The sequence below is a fragment of the Sphaeramia orbicularis genome, chromosome 1, assembly GCF_902148855.1.
Source record: "Sphaeramia orbicularis chromosome 1, fSphaOr1.1, whole genome shotgun sequence".
Taxonomy (NCBI): Eukaryota; Metazoa; Chordata; class Actinopteri; order Kurtiformes; family Apogonidae; genus Sphaeramia; species Sphaeramia orbicularis.
Window position 1 is genome coordinate 32,859,959 of NC_043957.1, and position 26,872 is coordinate 32,886,830.

A 26,872-nucleotide genomic window follows, 5' to 3' on the forward strand; every position below is an offset into this window, starting at 1 on the left:
GACAGTATATAGTTTACATTTGGACATACAACACACATTGAAATTGACCCTCTGCATTTAACTCATTACTAGAACATGTAGGATCACACCACATGCTACAGGCTGGGGGCAGTGGGTTGCCATGTCGGGTCCCTGGGGAGCTAGTGGGGGGCTGGGTGCCTTGCTCAGGGGCACATCAACCAACAATTCTTTGCTGGTTGGGGAACGGAGCCAACGATCCATCAGTCAAAAGTGGATTCTTCAACCTTTTAGGTCACAGCTCCCCCATATGAATATGTAAGTATGAATGCAATTAACTTAAAAAGCAACAAAGCTATAAAATTAATTAGTTCACAGCTTAGGTCCTTGTTTTATGGATTTTAGCATTTACCACACAGAGAAGACAAATGATCCATTTTCATGTACGTATTCATAGCTGTAAACATCAAAAAGTATTAAACTCAAAGAAATTGTTCAAGTTTTACCTGATTTTGCTCCTCCATCTGTAGCTCCATCTTCTCTCTGTTTCTTTGCATTCTCAGAAAGTATAATTCCTACAAAACAACAGAGAGCAGGTGAAATTCAGTATATTTTGTTTTATTATGCATATTATACCTTCATTTCAACACAAACCTGCCCACAGATCATACTCACTTGTTTTTTCCAAATACTCAAATTCAGCTAAGCATGAAAACACAAAACCCCCACTAAAAATGCTTTTATCTCACAAATTAAAGTACATGTACAGATATACACAGCCTGGCTTATTAAGAAAATAGTTAAGGTCCTCCACTGGAAAATCACTGTAGATATTAGTATGTTTCAAATGTAACAAGTTATTTAACCTTAAATCATACAGTGAGGATTTTCTAATTTTGTAAACAACCCTGTCAGAGGACATATCCCATGGTCATGAAGAGCTGTAACTCTCTTTCATAATCAAATTACTGGCCTGCATCAAGCAAAGAAAACCATTCAGGTGATACCCGAAACTAAAAAACTATGTTAAATCTATCAAATACATTAAAACCTGGAAGGATAGTGATGAGCCATCCTATAAGAGGAAGAAACTTGGTCAGAAAAACACTTAATTGATAATGGTCAGAGATCATTTAAATGTTCAGTAACATCAAATTGTAAAAAACAAACAAACAAAAAAACATTAAAGCTGACATGTTAAATAGTGAATTACACACAATGTGAAAAGAAGCCAGAGCACTGAGACTTAACACCTGTCTAGCCTCATTTATTTGCGCCTTAAAAAAAAAATGCAATTATGAAAAAGAAAAAAACAAAAAACTGTAGCGATCATATTATCGAAATGACGCAACAGCAAATGCGTGTCATAATCACAGTTTAAGGCTGTCCAATGAAATATTAGAGCCCTGGGCCTCATTCCTGGTCCTCAAGAACCAGTACCCAACATGTTTTAGATGTTTCCCTCTTCAAACACACCTGATTCCAATGATAAATCTATCATCAAGCTCTGCAGATGCCTGATAATGACCATCAGGTGTGCTGGAAGAGGGAAACATCTAAAACATGCAGTATAGTGGCTCTCGAGGACCAGGAATGAGGACCAGGGTATTAGAGGGTGGAACTATTACCGGCCAGGCTGTGTATTTTTTCAGCCACATGCTGTAGGGCAGTACATAGCATAATAATCCAGAGGTCACGCTCACACACTTTGTTCACCAGTGAAATGAAATGTGATTTCATTCATTGGTTTACTAAAATGTATCCTACCACTGATGGTGTGAATAAAGTCAAAACCACTGTTGCTGGTCCACACCCTCTTCTACATGACATTGATTCGAAAAAAAAAAACAAATAAGATGCAACTGGCTTAAGGCTTGATGAATGAAAGAATGACACATTATATCTATAACAATGACTGAGCATTACATAAAGGTTCCGGGTTTCAGTTCACTAACTGAATACTCCCCCACTCGGGAAATAACCTTGAGGGTGTATCGGTTTAGTTAATCTGCCTGGGAGTGGAGTTCATTCTAGTGTTGCCTCCACCTTTACTTCACTAGCCATGATGCGTCTATGGGCATTTTCCCATGTAGTCTTGTTCATTAATGCATGCCAGAAATGCATTTTTCTTGTGTCATATCCAGTAAAAAAGCTGCCATCTAAAAAGTCACAAAGTCACAGTGGTTAAGTAGAGAGACCAAATTCCTGAGAGGATTGTGGCTGAAATCTACCCACTGACTGAGGTGGATTTTACTCTTTGCACTTGTGGGAAGAGAGAATGAGGGGTCATTGACTTCAGAAAGAACAAAGATTAACAAAACAAGCTTCTCACTGCGGCAAAGAAATATTTCAACATGATTACTGCAGCAAGACAGAAAAAAATTCAGTTATTTGTTTAGTACGTGCTGTTAATTATTACTCCATTGCTCAAAGTATAGGAGTAATTTTGCGGTAAATTGTAATAGTAACTGTGACCAGTAGTGTTCTACATGTACAGTAAATAAAAAGTATTTTTTTCTTCAGAATTGACACCTGTACTGATCATTCTTAATGAGGATAGATGGGCATTTGTAATAAAATTTTAATGTATAATGCATAATGAAGCATTATACTTACATCCTATGAAAAGCAAACATACAATAAGTAAGCATCCACTACATCACATCACTTCTCATAATAACTGTGAAAAACCATGTCAGACTGGTATTTGTGGACTTTTCAGCAGCATTTAATACCATTCAGTCTCATCTGCTGGTAAAAAGCTCACAGAACATTTCAAGCTGGACTGCAACATTGTGGGTTCGGTTTTGGATTTTCTCACAGACAAGACTAAAGGCATTTTCACACAGCATACTTGAGTCCGTATCCAAGTATGCTGGACCCCATAGTCCGCTTAATTTTATCCATGTGAATTCAAACGTTCCGTGCTCAAGTACCATACCCAAGTCCAGTTGAGAAGGTAGTCATGGGTACGGACTGCCCGTACTCCAGTACAGTATGTTGCCGTGTGAAAGCAATCCATGCCCCAGAACGGAAGTGACTAAATCACCACTCCAACAACGGAAGTGACTTAATCACCATGAGACCACAGATGGCACTCCTGTTGACTCCAGAAAAAGCCTCGGATCCACACAGCACGGGCTCGCCTTATCGACCGAACCACTCAGTGACATATCAGAGACAATGAAGGTCCCTTTCTTCACTTTGCCTTAAAAAGGCTAACAGATAGATAAGAGTTTGCCTTCTTCTGACTTCCACGTTTGTTGGATAGCAACAGAATTCCTTCCACACCACCACCTACTGTTTCGGCCCTGTAACACCTTCTCGTACTTGGCACGGACAGCGGTACGTACTTGTGAATGCAACATCTGCAAGAAAGGTGTGAACGTATCCAAGTCCGTGCCGTACTTGGATACACTGTGTGAAAGCGCCCTCAAAGAATGAGAGTGAATGAGCACATCACCACAACATATTAATATCAACTGGATATCCACAAGGCTGTGTTCTCTTGCAACTCCATTACATCATGTAGACTGTCAAAATAATTTTGACAACCTGCTTGTTAAAGGACATTGAAACTTCCGATGGTCCTGTTTAAAATTGCTTTTAAACTGGGGCACTAAAACCTTTTTACAGTTAAATGTTACAAAAACCAAGGACATCTTCATTGATTTTAGACAACACCACTCTGACCCTGTGAACACCAAAATCAATGATGAGGCTGTTGAAATTGTAGATTCCTTCTTACTAGTATTTAGGCATCATAATTGATGAGAAGCCAGCAGTATCTGTTTGGCTAAGGAACCTAGCTAAGTTCCAGGGGGACAGATCTCTGATGACTGTTTTATAGATCTTCTATTGAGTAGGTTGTCACTTTCTTTCATCTGCTGGTTTGTATCCCTCAATCTGAAACTGAAAAACTCATTATAATCAGGATACATAAAATCAGCAGTTAAATCATTGGTACTCAGCAAAAATCTCTGTCAGAACTGTACAATAACCACGTGTCAGAGAAAGCTAAATCCATTATGGCTGACAGCACTCGCCTTTTGCATTCTGAATTTAAATTCCTGGCCTCTGGTTCCCCCCTCAGACAACCATCAGCCAAAACAAATAGATACAAATTATATTTTATATCCTTGAGCCATCTCCATGCTCAACTCTGTACAGAATAGGTATCATTATCATTAGTTACCATTTTATTTAAGTACACCTTTTTTTAACTGCTCCACCAATTTTTATGTGACCGTCTTGCGTCTCACTCTGTTATTGCTATTATTATTGTTTGTTGTTGTTGGGCTTTTTTTTTTGTTTTTTTACTGTGTCTGCAGTAGAAACAATTGGTCCTCAAGGACAAGCAAAGGTTTTGAATTGAACTGACTCCTGTAACATCCAGAAATACTCTGATGACTCCGGTGTTGCAACAATGGACAGGAAGGTGACTACAAAGATCTGACTAAAGTCTACTGTGACTGGACGCCCAAAAATAGCTAATTTTTATGTTATGTACTGGATCTGCAAATTGAACAATAACACATTCAGTGTATTGTACTTGATATAACTAAGAGGTCATTTTCATCTGTAGTCTCTGGATTAGGGCCTAAGAGCTGCGTAAGTTACAGACATATCACAGGGTAAATCCAGGCACAACAAACCCCACCTCTCCCACGTATTGTAGCTTATTTTGACATGGATCCAGCTGATGTCATCATGTCTATACGTGTGCTGATGTCAGCATATCAGTTGCCTCTATATATGTGTCAAGTTTAAAGTAAATTGAAAAAAATTGATGTTTTTATAGATATTTGAAATTGTGCCCATTATAAGTAAAAAGGGGGGAAAAAATTACATTTAAATTCAAATTTTATAATTTTTTTAATTTTTAAAAATTCTGTAAACTCAATTTGGTATGAATTAAACTAATGGTTTTGCTGCTACACACATTTGAAATTTCACCCATTATAAGTAAATGGGGAAAAAAAGATTTTAAAAATTCATACAAAAATTTGAACTTTGATCTACTTTGCCCAAAATGTAATCAGATCTATTGTGGGTCACTGGCAATCTCTAAACCCAATCTGATATGAATTCAACCAATAGTTTTGCTGCTAGAGTGTTAACAAACAAACAAACAAACAAACAAACAAACAAACAAACAGACAAACCAAAAACAACACCCCTTATCTCCCCTTTGGGGGGTGGGGTAACAAATGCATTTGTAGCAGACAGTACTACTGCTGACAATGTTCAGTGTTTCTGAGCTTAGTGACTACATTCCAGAGTATCCTACAACTATTTTTTCAGAAAGCATTTGAATGTTTGAAATACTTCAGAGTACTACATCCTCTGATACATAAAGGTGGTGTTCTCCTGAATACTTCCAATGAAAGTCTAAAGCCCCTCTCTTCATCCACCTTTCACCTGGTGGATGTCAAGGTAATGACGTCGTACAGATATCCTAGTGTTCATCTGTACAACAGGATGGACTGGTTCCTGAGAACAGATGCAATCTATCAAAAGGGACAGAGAGAACTATTTTTCTCAAGGAAGCACAGGTCCTTTAATGGTTGCACTAAAATGCTGCACATGTTTTACCAGATAGTGTTGGTAGGTGCGCTGTTCTATTCTGGTGAGACAAAACAAAGAAAAGACGTCAAAGAAAAGATGTAAATCAGCCGGATGAACTGGTAAAGCTGGCTCAACAGTTGGAGAAAAATGGATTTATTGTGAATTGTAGTGAAGAGATTCACACTAAATACGTTGGAGGTTAGACCATGGAAGACAGACTGAAAAATAAACTGATTATTCCTTATTTAGACTCAGGACACTAAAAACAACAAACAGACTCAAGCACAGTTTTTACCCACAAGCCATTAAATGTTTGCTGCTGAACAAAACAGTGCTCGTAAATGAATTTTCATTGTTCCTGTTACAGTCACAATGAAGATCTATTCTATTCTATTTATTTTTTGTTTAGTTATTTTACTTTCTTTTCTGATTTTAAGCTGATGGATAGTGAATTTCATCCTGGGGACAAAAAGACCTAATCCTTAGGTGTATGTTTGCTATATGTGAGAACACCTGAATGGAGAACAGCAAATACATCTGGATGCCAGTAACACACAGAAAATGGTGTGGTTTCCTGGTAAGGTCACATCAGGCCTTAAAATCCAACTGTTACAAATGTGCTCTGTCATGTGATTTCAGCTGCATAAAGAATGCTGCTATACAAACTGTAACAGAGGTTGTACTATTTTCATCCATAGCAAGGCTTGTCACTGTTCTAAGCAATTGTCTTGTCAAGGATTATTTTTAACAGGAAACAGGTTATATCACATAATCTAAATGCCAGAGACAAAAGAGGGAACAGTTTCTTTGGTTTGTTAAATCAGATGTTAAATCACAATGGCAGAAAAGGTTAAATATATCTGCATTATATCTGCATACATATGCATAATATATAATAGGCCTACTACTTTCAATAAGAAGCTGTGTGCACTCCATGCTGCTGTACAATGTTTTCCCCGTATTTGTTTTTTACCCCCTAAGAATTATGTGCATGGTCCAAACTGTCAAGCATGCACAACCACATTCTTTTTGATGGAAACATCAAGTAGTGATCTGGTCATGAAACCTGTTGTTCTGAATTTACCCTGTTTATCATTTACTATAGTAAATTTCACTTTATTTGGATATTCAAAACTACATATTAATGGAGATAAAAAATTAGGGGTCGACCAATTATCGGCCTAGCAAATTATCAGCTTCAATATTTGTCATTTTGACAATTATTGTTATCGGCTTTTTAAAGTGTCCAATGGCCGATATGATGGATCAAACTTAAGAAGCGGTTACTTTGCTCTGATGCAGCTGGCTGTCTCAGCTCCGTCTGCTCTCACTTCTCGGTGCTGTGAGCATTGTCCCTCCCACAGCACCATCTGATTGGTTACTCGGCACATGCCAATCAGCAGTGGAAGCTCTGCATGCACCGTGTGTGTATGTTTGTGTGTGTGTGCATGTGTGTGTAAACTGGGCAGACACACAGGGGAGAAGTCACTCTGAGCCAGGTGTACAGGCTTACATGAAGGTAAGTTCAGACAGCAGATTCTGCCAAAGTTGTAATAAACTAGGGATGCACCGATACCGATACGAGTATCGGCATCGGCTCCAATACTCAGTGTGTGTACTCGTATTCGTAAAAGTAATCCGATACAAATACACCGATACCACTTACGGCCATGTGGCATTCACAGTTCACTGCAGCAGGTACGGGGCGGTGGAATAATGTGTGTGGAGTGTGAAGAGTGTGGAGATTTAACAAAATAAATGACAGTGATAAAAGTAACACTGACTGCAAGTAACATTACAGACACAGACAGATACGGACACAGCATTCTGTCCGTCCTCTGTGTACATTCCATCCATTTACCAGGTGCTCACGGATGCGTAAACAGAATGAGAATACCAGCGGGAGTATGGAGCAGTGCGGACCACTGCCAACAGAAGTGAAAACGAAACTTATTTCTCTTAAAACTTATTAAAACTTATTTCTCTTTTCTCTACCTGCTGAAGCTTCACTTTTAAATCTCACCAGTGAAAACACTGCAATATTAGTATCACATTAGTGTTGCCTCTGTCGTCTCCATGTTTGTTATTACTGACTTTCTTCTTCTTCTCAAAAAAACTTTACTCTTCTTCGTAGTATTTTCCCAGTATGATTAATTAAGAGCGGCGCCCACTGATGGATTAATTGAGAAACACTCATTCCAACACATTAAATGTCAGTAGCAGCACTTTTTTCCAGTCAGACTAATGACAACGACAATAAAGCACATTTACAAAAGGAACTAAGAACTGGAATGGGATTATTAAGTACTTGTATCGGTACTCGGTATCGGCAAGTACTCAAATGTAAATACTCTTACTCGGTCTGGAAAAAAGTGGTATCGGTGCATCCCTATAATAAACATCACAATCCTCTACAACTCATGGCTCTAAATAATGTAACTGAAGGTCCCAATGTATAAACACAATAAGTGAGAGTACTGTGCTCCCACACATCTGCTTTTAAGTATGAAGGTGCTGGTTTTATATTCGCCACCATTCTCCTGAATCTCTTGGCTCTGACTGCGTAAACAAAAAGAGAAAGACGTCTGTGTAAAGACAGTATCTAGATTGGTAACTTCCTAGAAATGCTCTACAGCGACACTAGTGGCTGGCTGGCTGACCTAATCACTATTCCTACAAAGCGAACGGGGGAAATGGGCAGCAAGCAAAGTGCAAGATGGAACACAGGGGATTTGAATGGGGCTGGAATGTATCGATACTCACTGCTGAAAAATCTATACTTTCTGGGGAAACAAAATAGATATATATCGCAGAATTGATAGAATCGCTCATCTTTAGTGTATATCCCATGTCCCATTCTCCCACCAGGTAGCCTAAACTCAGTAATAAATTCCAACCAATAGGGGGAATTGTTCCACGGTTAAAAACCCTCTTGCAGAGCAAAAGTGTCAAGCAACACATGGCATCCAGTACACTCATACTGGAAGCTGAAAAGGACAGGTTAAAAAACAAAAAAAACAAAAAAAAGAAAAAACAATAGTATCAGTATTTCAAAAATGGTGAATCTCTATTTAAAACTCATGTAAGTGGAAATAACAATGACTCAAATCTACTGACTTTTGTTAATAAATAAGAACAATAAGTAAGACAAAATGTCAGGGAGCTACAATTTGGAAAGAGATTTGATCAGAGCTTAAGGCTTGACATTTATAAACATAAACTGCTAAATTTTACAACAGAAGTCAGGAAAACACACCCTTTCTAAAGTAGATACTTGTCCGGAAAATGACATGTTGAGACACATCACCTCAGAGCAGGTGGCGTGAGCACAATAAGCTGATCCATCAACTAATACACACATGGAATGAAACTCACACAATGAACTTCGCAATAGCCCATGCCACACCTCAGGGTGTTCTTAGCAGCCCAGCACAGTGAGAAGTACATTTCGACAAAGCCTAAACTAAGGCTGTATTCAGAATAATCAGGCTGAAAAAAAAAAATCTTCTATATTGTACTAAATGCCATAGAGCACATCAATCAGCAGTCCTCCTTTTCTCTCTAAAATTGTCACATACAGCAGGTGCACAAGATCAACTATGGTGATGAGGGATGATGCTCTGTGTGAGTTACTCAAGATTGCTACAGCCAATGAAAAATCATGATGTTCAAATCGGGTTCTGCAGCCAATACAGATAGTGAGCAATGCTCATACTAGAACTCATTGTCTTCCGGTTATCCGGGTTCAGGCCAGCAGCCTCAGTAGAGAAGACCAGACAGTCATTTCCTCGGCCACTTCCACCAGCTCTTCAGGGGGGATCCTGAGGTGTTCCTAGGCCAGCCAAGAGATATAATCCCTCCAGTGTGTCCTAGGTCAGCCCCAAGGTCTCCTAGTTGGGCACACCCGAAAGACATCCCCAGGGAGGCATCCGGGAGGCATCAATACTAGTGATGTCACAATCTGGATTTTTTTTGCGTCCAATCCGATCAGATTGCTTTATGATTAGTTTTGCCGATAGCGATATTTTTTACTATGAAATTTTGATTTAAATTTGGAGTCATTATTCATAGGTTATTACACTATCATTTTACTTGAGATCACAATTGGGCTGAATGCGGAAACTGAACTAAAACAAATATGACACCTTTGATTCTTAATAACTTTAATATAATTTTTGCCCTTTACAAATTCATACTGTGAGCCAAATTATGTTTGCCATCCATGCTATAGCACGTCTATGGACAGGTCCGTCCTGGGATTATACAGGGGTGTGTTCCCATCCGTATATACCTTACAATGAGTATGTGCAGACCACGACCATACAAATTTGTGAAAGTGAAACTTATGGCCGCTTTACTAATTCCTCTAAAGGCTCCCAGAGTCGGGCACTCTGTGCGTGTACTGTGAGCAGCACGGACTCTGAGCACTGTCTGTGGACATTTGAAGTTTCATAGTTGAGCATACCAATTTTCTACATTTACATCATCCTACATTAAGTGACACAGAGTACTCATACATGGAGTCTACATGGTCATAAAAATTGAGCTTTGCGCGGACGTATCTGGCGGACATCTGCTTTGGGTTCACATTGAGTCTGCCTCGAGTACACGCAGATGACTGCAGAGTCAAGTACACCCGACTCTGTGTGGGCCTTTAGTCTCCTGCTGTTGTGCAGCTTGTTTTCCTTTTCCTTACTGTCAGAAACTTTAATTTGAGCGGGCAAGACGTTTGTTTAAGGGAGCATTGAGCCCTCTTGATCTTCTAAAAAAAATGCTAGATCAGCAGCCAATGCCGATCTTTAGATCAGATCGGGACATCCCTAAGCCATACTAGATGCCCAAACCACCTGAACTGGCTCCTCTCGACGTGGAGGAGTGGTGACTCTGCTCTGAGTCCCTCCTGGATGTCTGAGCTCCTCACCCTATCTAAGGCTGAACCCAGAGCCATTAACATACATACAGTCGCGACACTTCCATAGACTCCCGCTGTAAAAAATGGCAGACCGCGTATATATGGACCTACTTCTGGGTTATGGAGGGGCCGATATTACATTGACACATGATACATTGAGTGCAACGCCATCGGAATACATTCATTTCTATTGCAGCTGATCTAGCAATTCCAGCGCTAAGTTAATAAGATATCCTCATCTTTCAAATTATCAAGTGTATTTCCTGTAGTAGCAGATATTTATGTTGTAAATTCTGTTTTCTTTGATACGTATTAGCGTTTGTATAAATTTATATCTTACACAACTGCTATGTTTGATTTTCAGCTGTAGCCCTATAGTTACCTAGCTTGTGTTTGCCAGCTGTTGAAATTTAACCACTATAACCACAAATTATGGAGTTTTTAAGATAAGGTAACATTAGTAGAGTAGGCACATGTATGAATGATTAGCTGAGGCATAGCTAATATTCTTAAAATTTCACAAATTTTTCAGGTTACTCACATTTTTTTGTGAAAGGATAATGTGTACATACATAAACATTTTCACTACGTAATTTGAGTTTTTGCACTACAACAGAGGAAAAAATTCAGTTCTCATTATTTATAGGTTATTATCTTATTATTTTACTGGTCGGGCCCACTGGAGATTAAATTGTGCTGTAGGCCATGTGGCCCCTGAACTAAAATGAGTTTGACACTACTGGGTTAGAATGTCATGATCTGTCATCCATAGTTTCAGAACCCCAAGCAGGAGGATTTAGAGATCTGGAGGCTGCAACAAAACCACAGCACTGCAAATATACTGTTGAAAATAAAGTCCTGTATTCAGCCTTATACCTCAAAAAAGAATTTCCTACATATTACTACTATACTATACTACTATACTACTATACACACAAAAATAATTCCAAACTCCTTTTCTCCACCATTGATCATTTAATTAATCCAGATATCACCAGACACTCTGCCACAACTGACTCCTTGTGTGATAGTTTTGCAGACCACTTCAGGAGCAAAACTGATTTTATCAGATCTAGTATTTTACCTGTTCAAGGAACCATTTTTAATAAGACTGAGGGTATACTTTTACCTGATGAAACACTGGACAGTTTTGCCCTGATTGATGCTCAGACACTTGGTAGAGTTTTCTCCCAAGTAAACCCAACCAACTGCCTTTTAGACCCAATTCCCACATCGCTTTTTAAGTTATTTTATGGATCCTTTGAAAGCAAGCTTTTAAACATTGTTAATTGCTCTCTTCAGACGGGCACCTTTCCTGCTGCCTTTAAAACGGCAGTGGTGAGGCCCCTTCTGAAGAAGAGCAACCTGGACCCAGACAATTTTAATAACTACAGACTCATATCCAATTTACCTTTTTTAAGCAAAATTATAGAGAAAGTTGTTTTCAATCAATTGAATGACTTTTTAAATAAAAATACCATTTTAGAAAAATATCAGTCTGGTTTTAGGATTAATCACAGTACAGAGACAGCTCTTTTAAAGATAGTCAATGATCTCAGGTGCAACTTGGACTCACACAAGATCTCAGTCCTGGTGCTACTGGATCTGAGCGCTGCTTTTGACACAGTAGATCACCCAAATCTTTTAAATAGACCGAGACACCTGGTGGGCCTCTCTGGTATTGTTTTTAACTGGTTTCAATCCTATCTCACAGATAGGAAATTTTTGGTAAGTATGGATACATGCTCTTCAGCGATCCATGAAATTAGATGTGGTGTGCCCCAAGGATCAATCTTAGGCCCCATACTTTTTAATTTATATATGCTCCCACTTGGGGATATCATCAGGAGACATGGCATCAACTTTCACAGCTATGCTGATGACACACAGCTGTATATTGCCATGTCTCCTGAAGACACTTGGCCAGTTGATGCCCTTTTTAACTGTATTTTAAATATTAAAACCTGGATGGCAGAAAACTTCTTACAGCTCAACTAGGGCAAAACTGAAGTTTTAGTTATCGGTCCTGAGGCTACGAGAGAGAAATACTTACCAAAATTACAAGCATACTCTTTCAACCATTCTGTACAAGTAAAAAACCTGGGCGTTATCTTTGACTCTGAGCTCACTTTCATACCACACATTAAATCTATTGTAAAAACAGGTTTTTACCATCTTAAGAACATAGCCAGAGTCCGTCCAGTTCTCTCTCGAGCCAACACGGAGATGCTGATGCATGCTTTTATTTCCAGTAGGATTGACTACTGTAATGCCCTGCTTTCTGGTCTTCCCAAAGATAGAATCTCACAACTCCAACTTCTCCAAAATTCAGCCGCTCGAGTGCTGACGAAGACCAGAAGGCAGGCTCATATTACACCGGTTTTAAAAATCACTGCATTGGCTCCCTGTGTGTTTCAGGATTGATTTTAAGGTCCTTTTAATAGTCTTTAAAGTGTCTTAATGGTCTTGCGCCTTCTTATCTTTTAGACTTGCTTTTACCCTATGAACCCTCGCGGACCCTGAGGTCCTCTGGCACTGGCCTTTTAACAGTTCCAAAAGCCAACACAAAAACCCATGGCGAGGCAGCTTTTCAGCATTATGCTCCTCGCCTCTGGAACAGCCTGCCAGGGAACCTCAGGGCCACAGAGAATGTAGAAATTTTTAAAACCAGGCTCAAGACCCACCTTTTTAATTTGGCTTTTAACTGATGCTTCTGTTTTATCTACGCAAAGGTTTTATAGTTATATTTAATATATATATCTTAAGATTCTTTTAACCAGTGCTTCTGTTTTATCATTTTAATGTTTAATATTTTTTATTATTTTCATATATGTCTTAAATTTAGCTTCTTTTAATCAGTTCTTTTATATCTTTTTAATGTTTCTTATTCTCCGGTGTTTCATCAGAGGGAGCCCTCCATGCCGGGGGGCGGCTGTGGACTCAGGGGGCTGTGGCGCCTTCTCTCACTGGGGCCCGCTCCTTTCTGGTGTGTGGGGGTCCCAGTTGGCCCTCTCCCACTAGTTGGGATGCGGGGCTGTGTTGCTGGTGCCTGGTCGCCGGGGTCGGCGGCTGCCTCCTGGTGCGAATGGCTCCCTGAGACAGCGCCTCCTAAATTGATCTTTTACTTTTACTTGTACATTTTGTTCTGGTCTACCCGTGCTCAGTCAGTATTCTTAAGTATGTGTGAGCTTGTGGGTTTGCATGTATATGTGTGTGTGTGTGTGTGTGTGTGTGTGTGTGTGTGTGTGTGTGTGCAGGTGAGTGGGTGGGTGTGAGTGGGGGGCGGTACTGATTTTTAAACTGATATGTAAAGCGCTTTGTGCTACAGTTTTTAATGTATGAAAAGTGCTATATAAATAAAGATTATTATTATTATATAAAAGTTGCCATGCAATTTGTTCACTGATAACTTAAAAGTGGTGAAAGACAACTTAACATTTAGTCAACTAAAAGCAGACCAAAGTTAAATCAGTTCACGTCTGAAATATTGTACGTAAATGGTATTTTAGCAAAGATTGGAAATCAGAATCAAAATGAACACTGCTCCTGTCCAACATGTTTGCATGTTACATGTGAATGTATAGCATGTGAAAATAAAGTTATTTTTCTTTCTTTTAAAGGCTGTCAGTACTGGATAGCATCTACATGAAAATAATATATGTGTGTATATATATATATATATATATATATATATATATATATATATATATATACATACACACAGGGTGGGGAAGCAAAATTTACAATGAACATTTAGTTGTTTTTTCTCAGCAGGCACTACGTCAATTGTTTTGAAACCAAACATATATTGATGTCATAATCATACCTAACACTATTATCCGTACCTTTTCAGAAACTTTTGCCCATATGAGTAATCAGGAAAGCAAACGTCAAAGAGTGTGTGATTTGCTGAATGCACTCGTCACACCAAAGGAGATTTCAAAAATAGTTGGATTGTCCATAAAGACTGTTTATAATGGAAAGAAGAGAATGACTATGAGCAAAACTATTACGAGAAAGTCTGGAAGATACTATTAAAGAAGAATGGGAGAAGCTGTCATCCGAATATTTGAGGAACACTTGCGCAAGTTTCAGGAAGCGTGTGAAGGCAGTTATTGAGAAAGAAGGAGGACACATAGAATAAAAACATTTTCTATTATGTCAATTTTCTTGTGGCAAATAAATTCTCATGACTTTCAATAAACTAATTGGTCATACACTGTCTTTCAATCCCTGCCTCAAAATATTGTAAATTTTGCTTCCCCACCCTGTACACACACACATATACATATATATATATATATATATATACACACACATATATATATATACACACACACACATATATATATACACACACACACATATATATATACACACACACACACACACATATATATATACACACACATATATATATATATATACACACACATATATATATATATACACACACACACACACACACATATATATATACACACACACACACACACACACACACATATAAAAATCTAAATTTAAAAATTGTTAAAAATGAATGCCAATGCTCTAGTTCTGGGAAGTCATCTACTCCCTTGCACTAAAAAGACATTTAAAAAAAAAAAAATCCCTTTTGCATTTCTCCTCAGCCACCCACAACTTCATTAAGAGCACCAATGACTTCTACTCCAGTATCACAAGAAAGTGATGTGGGAGCAGGGATGCAGGCAGGAACCAAAGATACAGATGATACAGCAGGAGTGGCAGACAGAGATACAGGCAGTGTAAGAGAGAGCCGATGACAGGGGGTGACACAGAAATAAAGACCAAATACTGAGGCAAGGAGAGAGGAAATAAACAAAGAAAAGGCCATCTGACTTACATGAGGGTCTATGCACACATTAACCACATGTCTTTCCATCCCACAGCTTTGTGAACTCTCAGCAATAAAAGGGGAAAAAACAAGAAATCACCCGTTTCTCCTTTCAGTCTCCTTCCTCTCTATTATTATTCTATAATATTATTTCTCCGTTTAGCCAGGCCACAGTAAATAAAAGGTAGCTAATGGTATGCACATGCATAGACGGTACACACACAGTAGACCAGCGGAGAAAAGAAGAGACAGTGGGAGTCTTATATTGTGCCCATGTACCTATTTATAAGCCTTTAAAGAAGTGACAAGGACCTCCCCTTCTAGCCCAGTGCACACAAAATATTTTTCCTTACTTTAGTAAACCAGGAATTGTGCAAGATGAGTAATGAGGAAGAAGATGGGCATTCTGGACTTTTTTCAAATGTCTTGTGGTGATAGCTCGCTGCATTTAAAAAATGCACTTTGGCAGAAAGTGCTTTTCAATTAAAATCAATCAATAATATCAATGAAGAAATGCTTGTTTCCAATAATCCTCCAGGCTTCCAGAACAGGTGGCTGGTAGTTCTGGGTTTTCAACGGGTAGCTAATCAGTGTATTGGGTGGTCTTGGATGGAGGAAGAAGTCCAAAATGAGAAGAATAATCCAGGCAATCCAAAAAAGAATCAATGTGGAATGTGCTTGCTCCTCTTCTCATAGTGCCTTTACTAAATGCTTGTTAAAGTAGTTTGCTTTTATTTAGCTCTACCTGTTGTTTCTGGCTGTGGTGTAGCTGGTGTTCTAGTTCAGTTTGACTTTCATACTGTTTGAATGCTGTCTCTTCGGCTGATTGAAGAGGTTTGTAGTGTTGACATCCACTATTCTAAGAGTATAACACGACGGACCTGTATGTGGAGGACTCACGGCTGCGAACTGTGCACAAACTGTGAGCGGCGTGGACTCTGCACGCTTGAACATTTGAGGTTTCATAATGGAGCGTACCAGTTTCACATTGAACAGTTTAATGTTCACAGAGTCAAGTATGCCCGACTCTGTAAGGACCAAGTCTTAAGTTATGATAGACTTGGCCTGCCGTTTTAAGTTTCACTTTCACTGCGCATACTCATTGTGGAGTACATGGAACGGAACACTGCTTTGTTGGATCATCGATACGTTCTAATCCATCACGATCTAATATCGTCATATCATACACCCCTATGTTAACTTGGAACATAATTCTTACACACAGCTCCTTAGTGCTGCCACTAACGACTAATTTTCTTACAATTAATCGTTTGACTAATTTTTGATTAGTCGACTAATCTAAACGACTAATTTTTTTTTTTTTTTTTTTTTTTAAATCAAGTGTTTGTTATTTTGTTGTGTCCATTTTATTATGAACACAACTCAAGGGCCAAAACATAAAATGTCACCTGTACCATGGTAAATATAAATGACTCAAATATTACCAAACAAGGGCTACACAGTAGTGCAGTGGATAGCACTCGTGCTTCACAGCAAAAAGGTCCTGGGTTTGATTCCAACACCAGTCGATGGGGATGGGACCTTTCTGTGTGGAGTTTGCATGTTCTCTCTGTGTCTGCGTGGGTTCTCTCTAGATACTCCGGCTTCCTCCCACCATCCAAAGACATGCACTGATAGTAGGGCTGGGTATCATGGCCAATTTCCTTAATCGATTCGAATTTGATTCATAAGGTTCTGAATCGATTAATTGCGATTTGATTCGATTAAGTATTAACTGATTGATTCAGATTCATTTAGGTGTTATGTAGGGATGAAAGGAGAACAAACGCCAAAAGGAGGGGGCTCTTGCTGGGACGGAAAGGTGTGAGTGGAGCCGAGGTGTTGACGGTTGCAGGAGGTAGAACGCGTGGGGCGCAGAGGTCGTGTTAACCGAAAATATTCCGTCATTGACGGATTTTTTTTTTTTTAAATGACGGAAAATTCTGAAGGCCGTCCGTCATTTTGGCAGATTAAAATACTGAGGGTAATCTACTATTAACCTTTCCTGCTCGGTTCGTCCGACCATAGTCAGCGAGCACAGGGCAGATTTCCTCCAGGGCCAATGTCAGGGTTAACTCCCTTGCCAGTAGTGGAAGATAGCAGCTTTTATTTTATGCACAGTGTATCGATGTTAGAACACTTTTTCCTTCTGTCCTCTTACACACTCATACTCAAAACTGCTGCTCCCTCACCTTGCTCAACCACTCACACCATATGCACACGCACGCGCCACACACTGCTCTCGCACTTAAGGAACACACACACACCAGTCTCATAACACTACCAAAGAAAGTTTTCACACAACACTGTGAACAGGTCCTGTTCACAGAATCGCTGGTTTGTCTGTCTCTGAACAAGGCATCAAACAGTCCATAACAGCATCCTACCTGTATAGAACCAACAACACCACTGTTCACAACTACACTGAATACAACGGTAGTACTGCAGTCACATGACTCACCGTTAGTCCACCTGTAGTAGACCCCCTGTCCAGTTGATGGTGAGTGTGAAAATTAATCAGTCAGTGTCAAGTCTTGTGTCGTTGTTTAGCTGACTTTAGCCAAAATTAGATGCTACTTTGCTAGCGCAAAATGTGAAGATAGCCGAGTCTCATTTTAGAAAGCCCAGTAAATGTGATGGCATTGATAAACGCGGTTAAAGAAAAGAGGGACTGATGCAGTGAACGATGATGGACAAGCAAGGAATACACCAGTTCTGATGGCATTTGGTGTGCTATATGTACGCATTTTCTACCGTTAATGTGTTATTTGATGGCATGTCAATTTGTGCGTAGATCTCCGGTTCACAGAACCTGAACTCTAACCCTCAGTACATGACAACACACTAATTAAAAGTGACGTATATAATTATGCGAGTCGTGATATCACATTGGTTTATCAGCCAACAGCAACTACAGCTGCTGTATCATTGAGATGTTTTTGAACATTAAATACTACTAAATATATCTCTTTATCATTAAAAAATAAAAATTTGAAATGACGGGTAATAATGTTATGATGGAATTTTTACAACCCTGTCCGTCAAAATAACGGACAATGAAAATGTGTAGCGCAACCTCTGGTGGGGCGAGGTCCCACTGCTGCTTGTAGCTTTAATTTATGGGTTATTATTAGAGCCCAACTGATTAATCGCCCGGCCAATTAATTGGGCCAATTATAGCGTATCACCAATTAATCAACATCGGCCAATATGTAGCCGATGTAGCCGATATATTTACTTTTTTTTGCTGCGCAGAGATTCTGTCACTCGCTGCTCCTGTGTGTGCTGCCCGGAGAATAAGAGGAACTTTAAAGCGAGTTAGTTTCACTTTCACTCCTGCTCGGACAATTATACTATCACCCCCCCCCCCCACACACAGTCACATAATTATGGAGCTATACACCCCCCCCCGCTTGCGCGCTCTGACAAGGATGGACTGCCCCCCCCCACTCCGACCCCCCATTCCGGCGAAAATCACAGACTGCTACCGCGCGCTCCGACAAGGTTGGACCACTAAGCACCCCAACCCACCCACCCACCCACCCCCTACTCCGAAAATCACGGACCCCCCCCGTCTTATGAAGTATGCACCCCCCCCACACACACCCATGTCCGTGCACTTCCTGTGTACCTCACAGTTTCATTCTGCCAGCAGGCCTGGATGTTAATAGTGTAGGGGAGAACGGGGACAGTTGTAACACGGGTCATTTGTAACTCTTGCAATTGCTCCAATCAGGAACAACTTAGGACTCACCTAATTCACTCTGCACATGCTCAGTTTAGTCCTTAGTCCACATAAGAAGTTGTAGTGCCGTGAGGCACACACATCAAAATTTGTGAGTGAAAACATAATTGTGTGGTAAGTAATATTTTTGCTGTAATTATTTTTGTGATTGCATAGTTTGCATTTGAAAGTTGTGTAAATTATATTTGTGAGATAAACAAAGATTTATGCAACTGTTTATCCACCTGTCCACAATTATCTAATATAAGATTATTATATCCTGCGTAGATCAGTGTTCTTATTTCATATATCGGCCAATATATCGGTTATCGGCCAATATCGGATATCGGCCGATATTATTGGATATCAGCTTTTTTTAGCCTCCAATATCGGTATCAGCATCGGCCCCAAAAATCCCATATCAGTCGGGCTCTAGTTATTATCTCATTATTTTACTGGTCTGGACCACTGGAGATTAAACTGGGCTATAGGCTATGTGGCCCCTGAACTAAAATGAGTTTGACACTACTGGGTTAGAGTGTCATTATCTGTCATCCATAGTTTCAGAACCCCAAGCAGGAGGATTTAGAGATCTGGGGGCTGCAACCAAACTAGAGCACTGCAAATATACTGTTGAAAATAAAGTCCTGTGTTCAGCCTTATACTTCAAAAAAGAATTTCCTACATATTACAACTATATAAAAGTTGTCATGCAATTTTTTTACTGATCACTCAAAAGTGGTGAAAGACAATTTAACATTTAGTCAACTAAAAGCAGACCAAAGTTAAATCAGTTCACATCTGAAATATTGTACATAAATGGTATTTTAGCAAAGATTGGAAATCAGAATCAAAATGAACACTGCTCCTGTCCAACATGTTTGTATGTTACGTGTCAATGTATAGCATGTGAAAATACAGTTATCTTTCTTTCTATTAAAGGCTGGCAGTACTGGATAGCATCTACATGAAAAAAAAAATATATATAATTAAAAAATTACTAAAAATGAATGCCAGTGTTGTAGTTATGGGAAGTCGTCTAATCCCTTGCACTAAAACGACAGTTTTTAAAAATCCCTTCTGCATTTCTCCTCAGCCACCCACAACTTCATTAAGAGCACCAATGACTTCTACTCCAGTATCACAAGAAAGTGATGTGGGAGCAGGGATGCAGGCAGGAACCAAAGATACAGATGATACAGCAGGAGTGGCAGACAGAGGTACGGGCAGAACAAGAAAGAGGTGACGGCAGCGGGTGACACAGAAATAAAGACCAAATACTGAGGCAAGGAGAGAGGAAATAAACAAAGAAAAGGCCATCTGACTTACATGAGGGTCTGTGCACACATTAACCACATGCTTTTCCATCCCACGGCTCTGTGAACTCTCAGCAATAAAAGGGAAAAAAACAAGAAATCACCCATTTCTCCTTTCAGTCTCCTTCCTCTCCATTATTATTCGATATTATTTCACCGTTTAGCCAGGCCACATTTAATAGTCCCTCCAGGAATTCACGATGTTGCGATCGCATCTATTAATGCAAATTCAACCAGTCACAGTGACCAGTGTGGACTCCGTGGACTTTTGAGGTTTCATAGTCAGGCATACTAATTTCCTACATTTACATCATCCTACATTGTGTGATACCAAATACGTGGATTCGTAAAAATTGAGCTTTGCGCAGAGGTGTCCAGTGGACATCAGCTTTCCAATCCAATCTTCCAAAAAATACCAGATCGGCAGCCAATACCGATCTTTAGATCAGATCGGGACATCCCTAATAAACGCACACTGTATGTGTTCTTTTCCTTGCAGGAAATACGTCCTCCGATCCCTCCCTGTTAACATAACATTTTTTGAATACTGCACCTTTGAGCTGTGGACCACACAAGACATTTGAGGATGTCATCTTCAGCTTTTGGAAACACCAATCAATATTTATCACTATCTTCCAACATTGTGTAGACAAAACAATGAATTGATTAATCAAGAAATTACTGAAAGATTATTCCTACCAACAATGACAAATATAAATTGCAGCCCTACTGCATCTACATCTTTCCTTAGTACAGCCAGGTCACATCTCTAACAATCCTTCCGCTCTGTTAGTTTTTTTTTTTTTTTTTTTTTTCATTATTAATTCATTCTTATTTTATTTTCATTTGTAAAGTTTATTTGATAGTGACAATGCAAATCACATAGTATAATTTCTACCTGTCACAAACAAGCTGTAGCTAGTAACTGCACATGAAGAGATTATAGCTATTGCTAGTTTCCATCTCCAGTCCCTAGTCAGGTTTTTAGCAAAGAAAGAAAGAAAGATTCTTCACCCCAAACCCCCTATTATCACTCTCTGCTCAGATGTCACCACTCCCCTCAGCAGCACAGATAAGCCACACCACCTTAGACAACCCTCTAGCAGACTGCAGCCTATGTGTACAATTGTCATCCTAAACTGACAAGCTCATCAGTCAAGAATGAAGACACATAATGAGCCATTGTGAATTTGAAATGAAGTATTTTGAAGTGAATGCATCCCACAAGGGGAAATATAGAGTCCTGTAAATACCTTATGATTCAGATAACATTCAGAAGAGCTTGGGTGTCTTGTTGTCAGTGCAATAACAAATATGTCAATAAGATATTTCTCTTTATAATGTGTACTGGTGAGAAGGTGACACTGAGAAGTCAAAAAATGCCCTAAAAGTACAAAAACAGTGTGTCTTGCCTCTCCTAAGTAGACTGTTGTGCAAAACAGTGTACCCAGTAGTGACACTAACCTAAAATTTACAAGCTTGATGCAAGAATGAAGGCAACGGGAGCAAACACTAAGGAGAGTGAAAATGACTCAGAATTAAGTAATTCTAACAAGTTAATATAAAAGTCCCAAATGAGCAAAAATAATGAAATATGATGAAGCAGAACCTGGTTATTTTGAACCATTTCTTAAATCAATTTACAGAACAATTACTATATTGTGTTATACACTGTTACCATGACATTAAACTACATATAATATGATACAAGACTGAATATATCAAACACACCTATTCACAAAGCAATAACCTAGAATAAAAAATAGGTTAAATACATCTTTTAGCTGAAGGTATATCCAGCCTTTTACCACAGTATAAAAGGTTCATTGTCTTCAGTAAGGCACAACAAGAAAATATAGGAAGCATGGGCACAGTATTAAAACACAGACATAAATCAGAACTAAATGGCTTCTACAGGCAAAGGTCAGTAAATTATGTGACCTCCATTTGAAATCCTGCATTTGGAAATCTCTTTGGTTGACTGTCTTAAAGGTTTTGTAAAATAATCCAGAGGTGTATCATACCATGCTTCCATGAAATTCTTCTTTAAATTAGACTCTTTAATTCCATTCCCTGTCCAGCTTCTGCCATAGAGCTTCTATGCTATTTTTGAATGAATATGTTTGTTTTGAATATTATTTATTAATTTCTGAATATTCCTGTTGTACATATGTTAATGCATAGACTAAGAAATGCATTTGTAAGGAAATTTGCTTTCTGCTTTGCCAAACAGACCTAATAGTAGGCATAGTATTGTGTTTATATAAGGGAGGAGTGGAAAAGCTGTCATTAATTGTCATCCTAGTATATCATCGAATGACTTCAAGTCAATATTAGCACACACTATACTTATTCTATGTTGACATAAGGGAAAGGCAATGTTCGGACCATATCAAAACAACGAATTTAAAAAGTGAACATGAGTGCTGGAGATAAAACCTTTCAGTGTTGACACAGTTGGGACATCCTGGTGCATACCAGACAAAATAAACCACATCAAACTAAACACTGGTGTCACAGCTGGTTAGTCAATGTAGGATCAGTGTGATGAAATGAAGGGGTAAACAAAGCCACAGACCATGAACTATGGACTCATCCTGTCACTCCATTGGAGCATCTTAAAATCAAGCAAACTAATACAGCTTTGAAAATAATTAGTATTAGATTGCCTTTGATTTTCTATTGCAATTCAATATATAACCAGAAGCACTCGGAGAGCGCAGACCTCCGCCAAGGCTGATCAGTGGCCCCCCCCGTGGGCCCCCCCACGCCAAGGAGGTTATGTTTTTGCCAGGGTTTGTTTGTCTGTCTGTCTGTTTGTCTGTCCGTTAGTGTGCAACATAACTCAAAAAGTTATGGACAGATTTTGATGAAATTTTCTGGTCTGCGCCCCCCCCGTGGGCCCCCCCACCCCCGATCACCACCAAAATGTAATAATTTCTTCCTTATCCCATTTCCAACAAACCCTGAAAATTTCATCAAAATCTGTCCATAACTTTTTGAGTTATGTTGCACACTAACGGACAGACAAACAAACAAACCCTGGCAAAAACATAACCTCCTTAGCGGAGGTAAAAAGTCTTTAAAAAAGCATTTTTTTTTTAAATCTGTTTTTGGAATATCAACTGTTTCTCCATATGAAATGAACTTACTGGCTGGGTGACCTCACCATCTTAGATCATAATCAATCTTCATTTGTTATATTATGTACTTTTTAAAGAGAACTTACAGATTGTGTCATTAAAAAAATTTGAGTTCTTTCAAAACATTTCTACTCCAATATGATATCATGACTCACGTAAATATACACGCCACTTTTAATTGCCGTGTTATCTGTAAGCATTAAGCTTTCCGTGTCTATGTTCACGGCGTTATTAGGCCCCTGTCCAACCTGAATCGATGTGTCAAATACCAGACACTGATGGTTAGGGTTAGAGGTTAGGGTTATGTGAACTCGAGATCTTGGCATAAATTGACATACCATCAGACAGCGTTGAATAATACACGAAAGGTTGAAAATGCATACATATAGCATGCCACATGCCATAAGAACTGGCATGACAGACAACACCATTTCTCAGTTTGTCTACTCAGCTACCATTGAGTACTGTACATATACAAAGCCCTACCCGATGGTTTTGTAGAATTTACATGTTGCTACTATAATGGGTTTATTACAGTCCATTGAGAGCTATACTTTGTCTATCCATAGTGAAGTGCTGGAGGTTAATCTGCAGTTACTGTTCTATTATGCTGTATGTGTTTTAAAACAGGGAAATGGTATAGATCCCACTACAATAATTGCTTTGGTAAATTCGGTTAAGAAACGACTTAAATTTACCATAACGTACCATATCGCATAGTTAAGTTTTCTTCTTTTATTTGAGACTGCAACAGAAATGTCTCCCGGTTAGACTTAACCTGCTGTGTCACAGTAAGTGCCCTCCATGTTTGTTTTGTGTTGCAAATTTCCAGCAACACAAAATAAATGTGAATTGTGGAAGAAGGTACAATGCCCAAATAAAAAACAGCCAAAGAGTGTGATTTATGATATTACAGAAATAGTAGAGCATATTTTTATTATCACATAATAGAAGTTTAAAAAAGAGGAAAATCTAATTACCCTAAATTTGATGAAGTACAAAATGGTTAATTTAAGCCATTTCTTAATTTAATACACAGAACAATTATTTTGATGAGATCTATAAATGTGAGGAAGTACAGTATGGTAAAGTAGCTCTTCTGCTACAATCATTCAAGCTTTGCTCTTCAGTTTTTTTCCTACATGTTTGAGGTATACTGAAAAACAATTACAAGCATTGTTTAAGTGTGAAATACTTTTAGAATCAAATAAATCATATTTATGCAAGGAGCTGATTTGTGACAGTGCCAAAATGTTTGGCAACGGTTGTAAACACTTAGTGCGATAGTTCAAAAGACTTCCTGTTTGTGCGTCTTTGGTGATGTGGCATTATGTGGTGCAGTAGTAAAACCTGAACTGGCTGTTCCTTAGGAACAAATGCACTAGGACTCTGTGATCACATGGTGGTCATGGGTGGTCCTCTCCTCTTTTTCCTTTTTTTGAGCAAGACTGTGACAACACACAGAACCAGCATTGTAATATATACTGCCATGGTATAAACTTATAAATACAATAAATACTATGAAAGAAAATCACCCAATGCTACAGGTTTCACAATAGGCCATTTGGTTTAAAATGTTCCTATGGCATGTCATGTTGACTCCACAGCTGATGACCTGCAATGTCATATCACATAGTCCAAACATACAGTGCGCATGATTAAATAATATTAACATATGAGATCCAGGCAAAAATGCTACCAAAACAGTCTTAAGAAGAGACATAACTATGAATTAGACGCAGAACCAAATGACCAGTTAATACAGCTTGCAGTCAAACACTCCGAAAGCACATTCAAGACTTTCCCAGCAGAATGATGAGGAAAGTTGAAGCTGCAGCACTGCTACTGTTCCATTACAATGGAGTACTGTAACTGTACTGTGACTGGTAATAAAATACTGCAAACCAATGTCCTTCACAGAGTTCAGTTAGATAGCTTTTCACCTAAATGTGTGGATGTGGCAGTGGACACAGCTGTTGTCTGTGTCCTCAGGCTACAGAGCATTAAGGGATAGGATTGCACTAAAATGAATAACAATGATGACTGTCTTTTAGTCTGTTGCCATGGGTGTGTCCTGATGGTCAAACGGGCACAATATATAGCCTCTGTTGTGAAAGCACTAAAGAGAAGTATTAATACTACTGTTAATAAGAAAGTATTATTAATACTACTGTTAATAAGAAAGCATCATTAGCTAAATCGTGATGATGCTAGGAGTATGTTTTGTCACAATGGCCAATGCTGTAGCATCTGAGGATGTCTACGTTGCACGAAATGCACTAGTAAATCAAATATGATAAGAAATTGCAGTATGTCCATAGATACGACTCCTTCTGATCGAGCACAAAAGCATCTCGGTGCTAGCAGAAAACGTCTGTTAGCTTGCTGGTGATGAGTTTGCTAACAGTCGAACCCAAATCTCGTCTGGTTCCATTTAGCAGGGTGATTCACACTCCACACCTAAAAGAAGCATCTGGATGATGATCTTGTAAATGTAAGACCAGCAATTACAGCTTTAGCTAATCTGAAAGGGTGTGGTCTGATATTATTTAGTTGCAAAGTTCTGCTAGCATCAGTTAGCCCATTGACAAAGAAGAAGCAAAAACAAGTAGCATCGAATTTAACGCAGTTTTTTTCAACTAGGTCTGCGTTTAGGACACGTTGGCTAAAACCCTTCCTGATTTTCATACGCAGGAGCATAAACTTAGCTAATGTTAGCCAGTGAAGCCCACCTAACTGTCTGCTAGCTCAACTTATAAACCTGACTCCAGTTCACATTGTATTGACAGTGACACGCTGTATAACGGCATTTACCTTGAACCCTTCAGGGCCGCTGTCTTCATCTCAGTTTACAACCATCAGTGGTTACATCCACTTCTTTCTCTTCTGCTGTGGGCTTTCAGTAGCTATCAGACAATGTTATTGGAGGGCACAAAAGGGGCTCACACGAGGGGGCGCACACTGTCCATCAAACAAGATGCAAACCCCCCCAACATGGCCGGAAGTGCATCATGAGACTTTCACAATAAAGGCGTATGATAAGATAAGATATACTTTATTGATCCCTTAAGGGGGGATTCAAGTGTGTACAGCAGCACAAGACAGTATGCACCAAATACAATCGAAAAATAAAAAAAAGATTAAAAAAAAAAAAAGGGGGGGGGGGGTTAGGGTTATATACATCCATATATATGCGTGTGTGTGTGTATAAACAAGTTTGTTAAAGTGACTAAAGTGGCAAAAAATTGCAATAATAATGATAAAGTAGCAAGTGTGCAGTAGGTGAGTTTTTATAAGTGTGCAAGTGAGTGACATTGACAGATGCAAATGACTGCTTAGAGCAGGATGTAGTTCAAGCTAAGCTGTTGTTGTATTGTCTGATGGTGGTTGGACTGA

At 39.0% G+C, this 26,872-nt stretch overlaps 1 protein-coding gene across 6 annotated transcripts in view; it reads right to left on the bottom strand.

The window, feature by feature from the left end:
• The window catches only part of gne (glucosamine (UDP-N-acetyl)-2-epimerase/N-acetylmannosamine kinase), a 40,136-nt gene extending 13,663 nt beyond the window's left edge, over positions 1-26,473 (bottom strand). Inside the window, exons 1-3 of one of the 6 annotated variants that reach the window (XM_030144221.1) lie at positions 3,764-3,838; positions 3,707-3,728; positions 465-533 (exon numbers count right to left, since the gene is read on the bottom strand). In XM_030144221.1, coding sequence (XP_030000081.1) covers positions 465-515 — 51 coding nt within the window. In that variant the 5' untranslated portion in view covers positions 516-533; positions 3,707-3,728; positions 3,764-3,838. Of the gene's footprint in view, positions 1-464; positions 534-3,706; positions 3,732-3,763; positions 3,839-15,302; positions 15,560-20,346; positions 20,495-26,290 lie in introns of those variants that run through there. The other 5 variants (XM_030144214.1, XM_030144200.1, XM_030144191.1 and 2 more) reach the window with 5 other exon arrangements.
• Between the last annotated feature and the right edge of the window lie 399 nt (positions 26,474-26,872).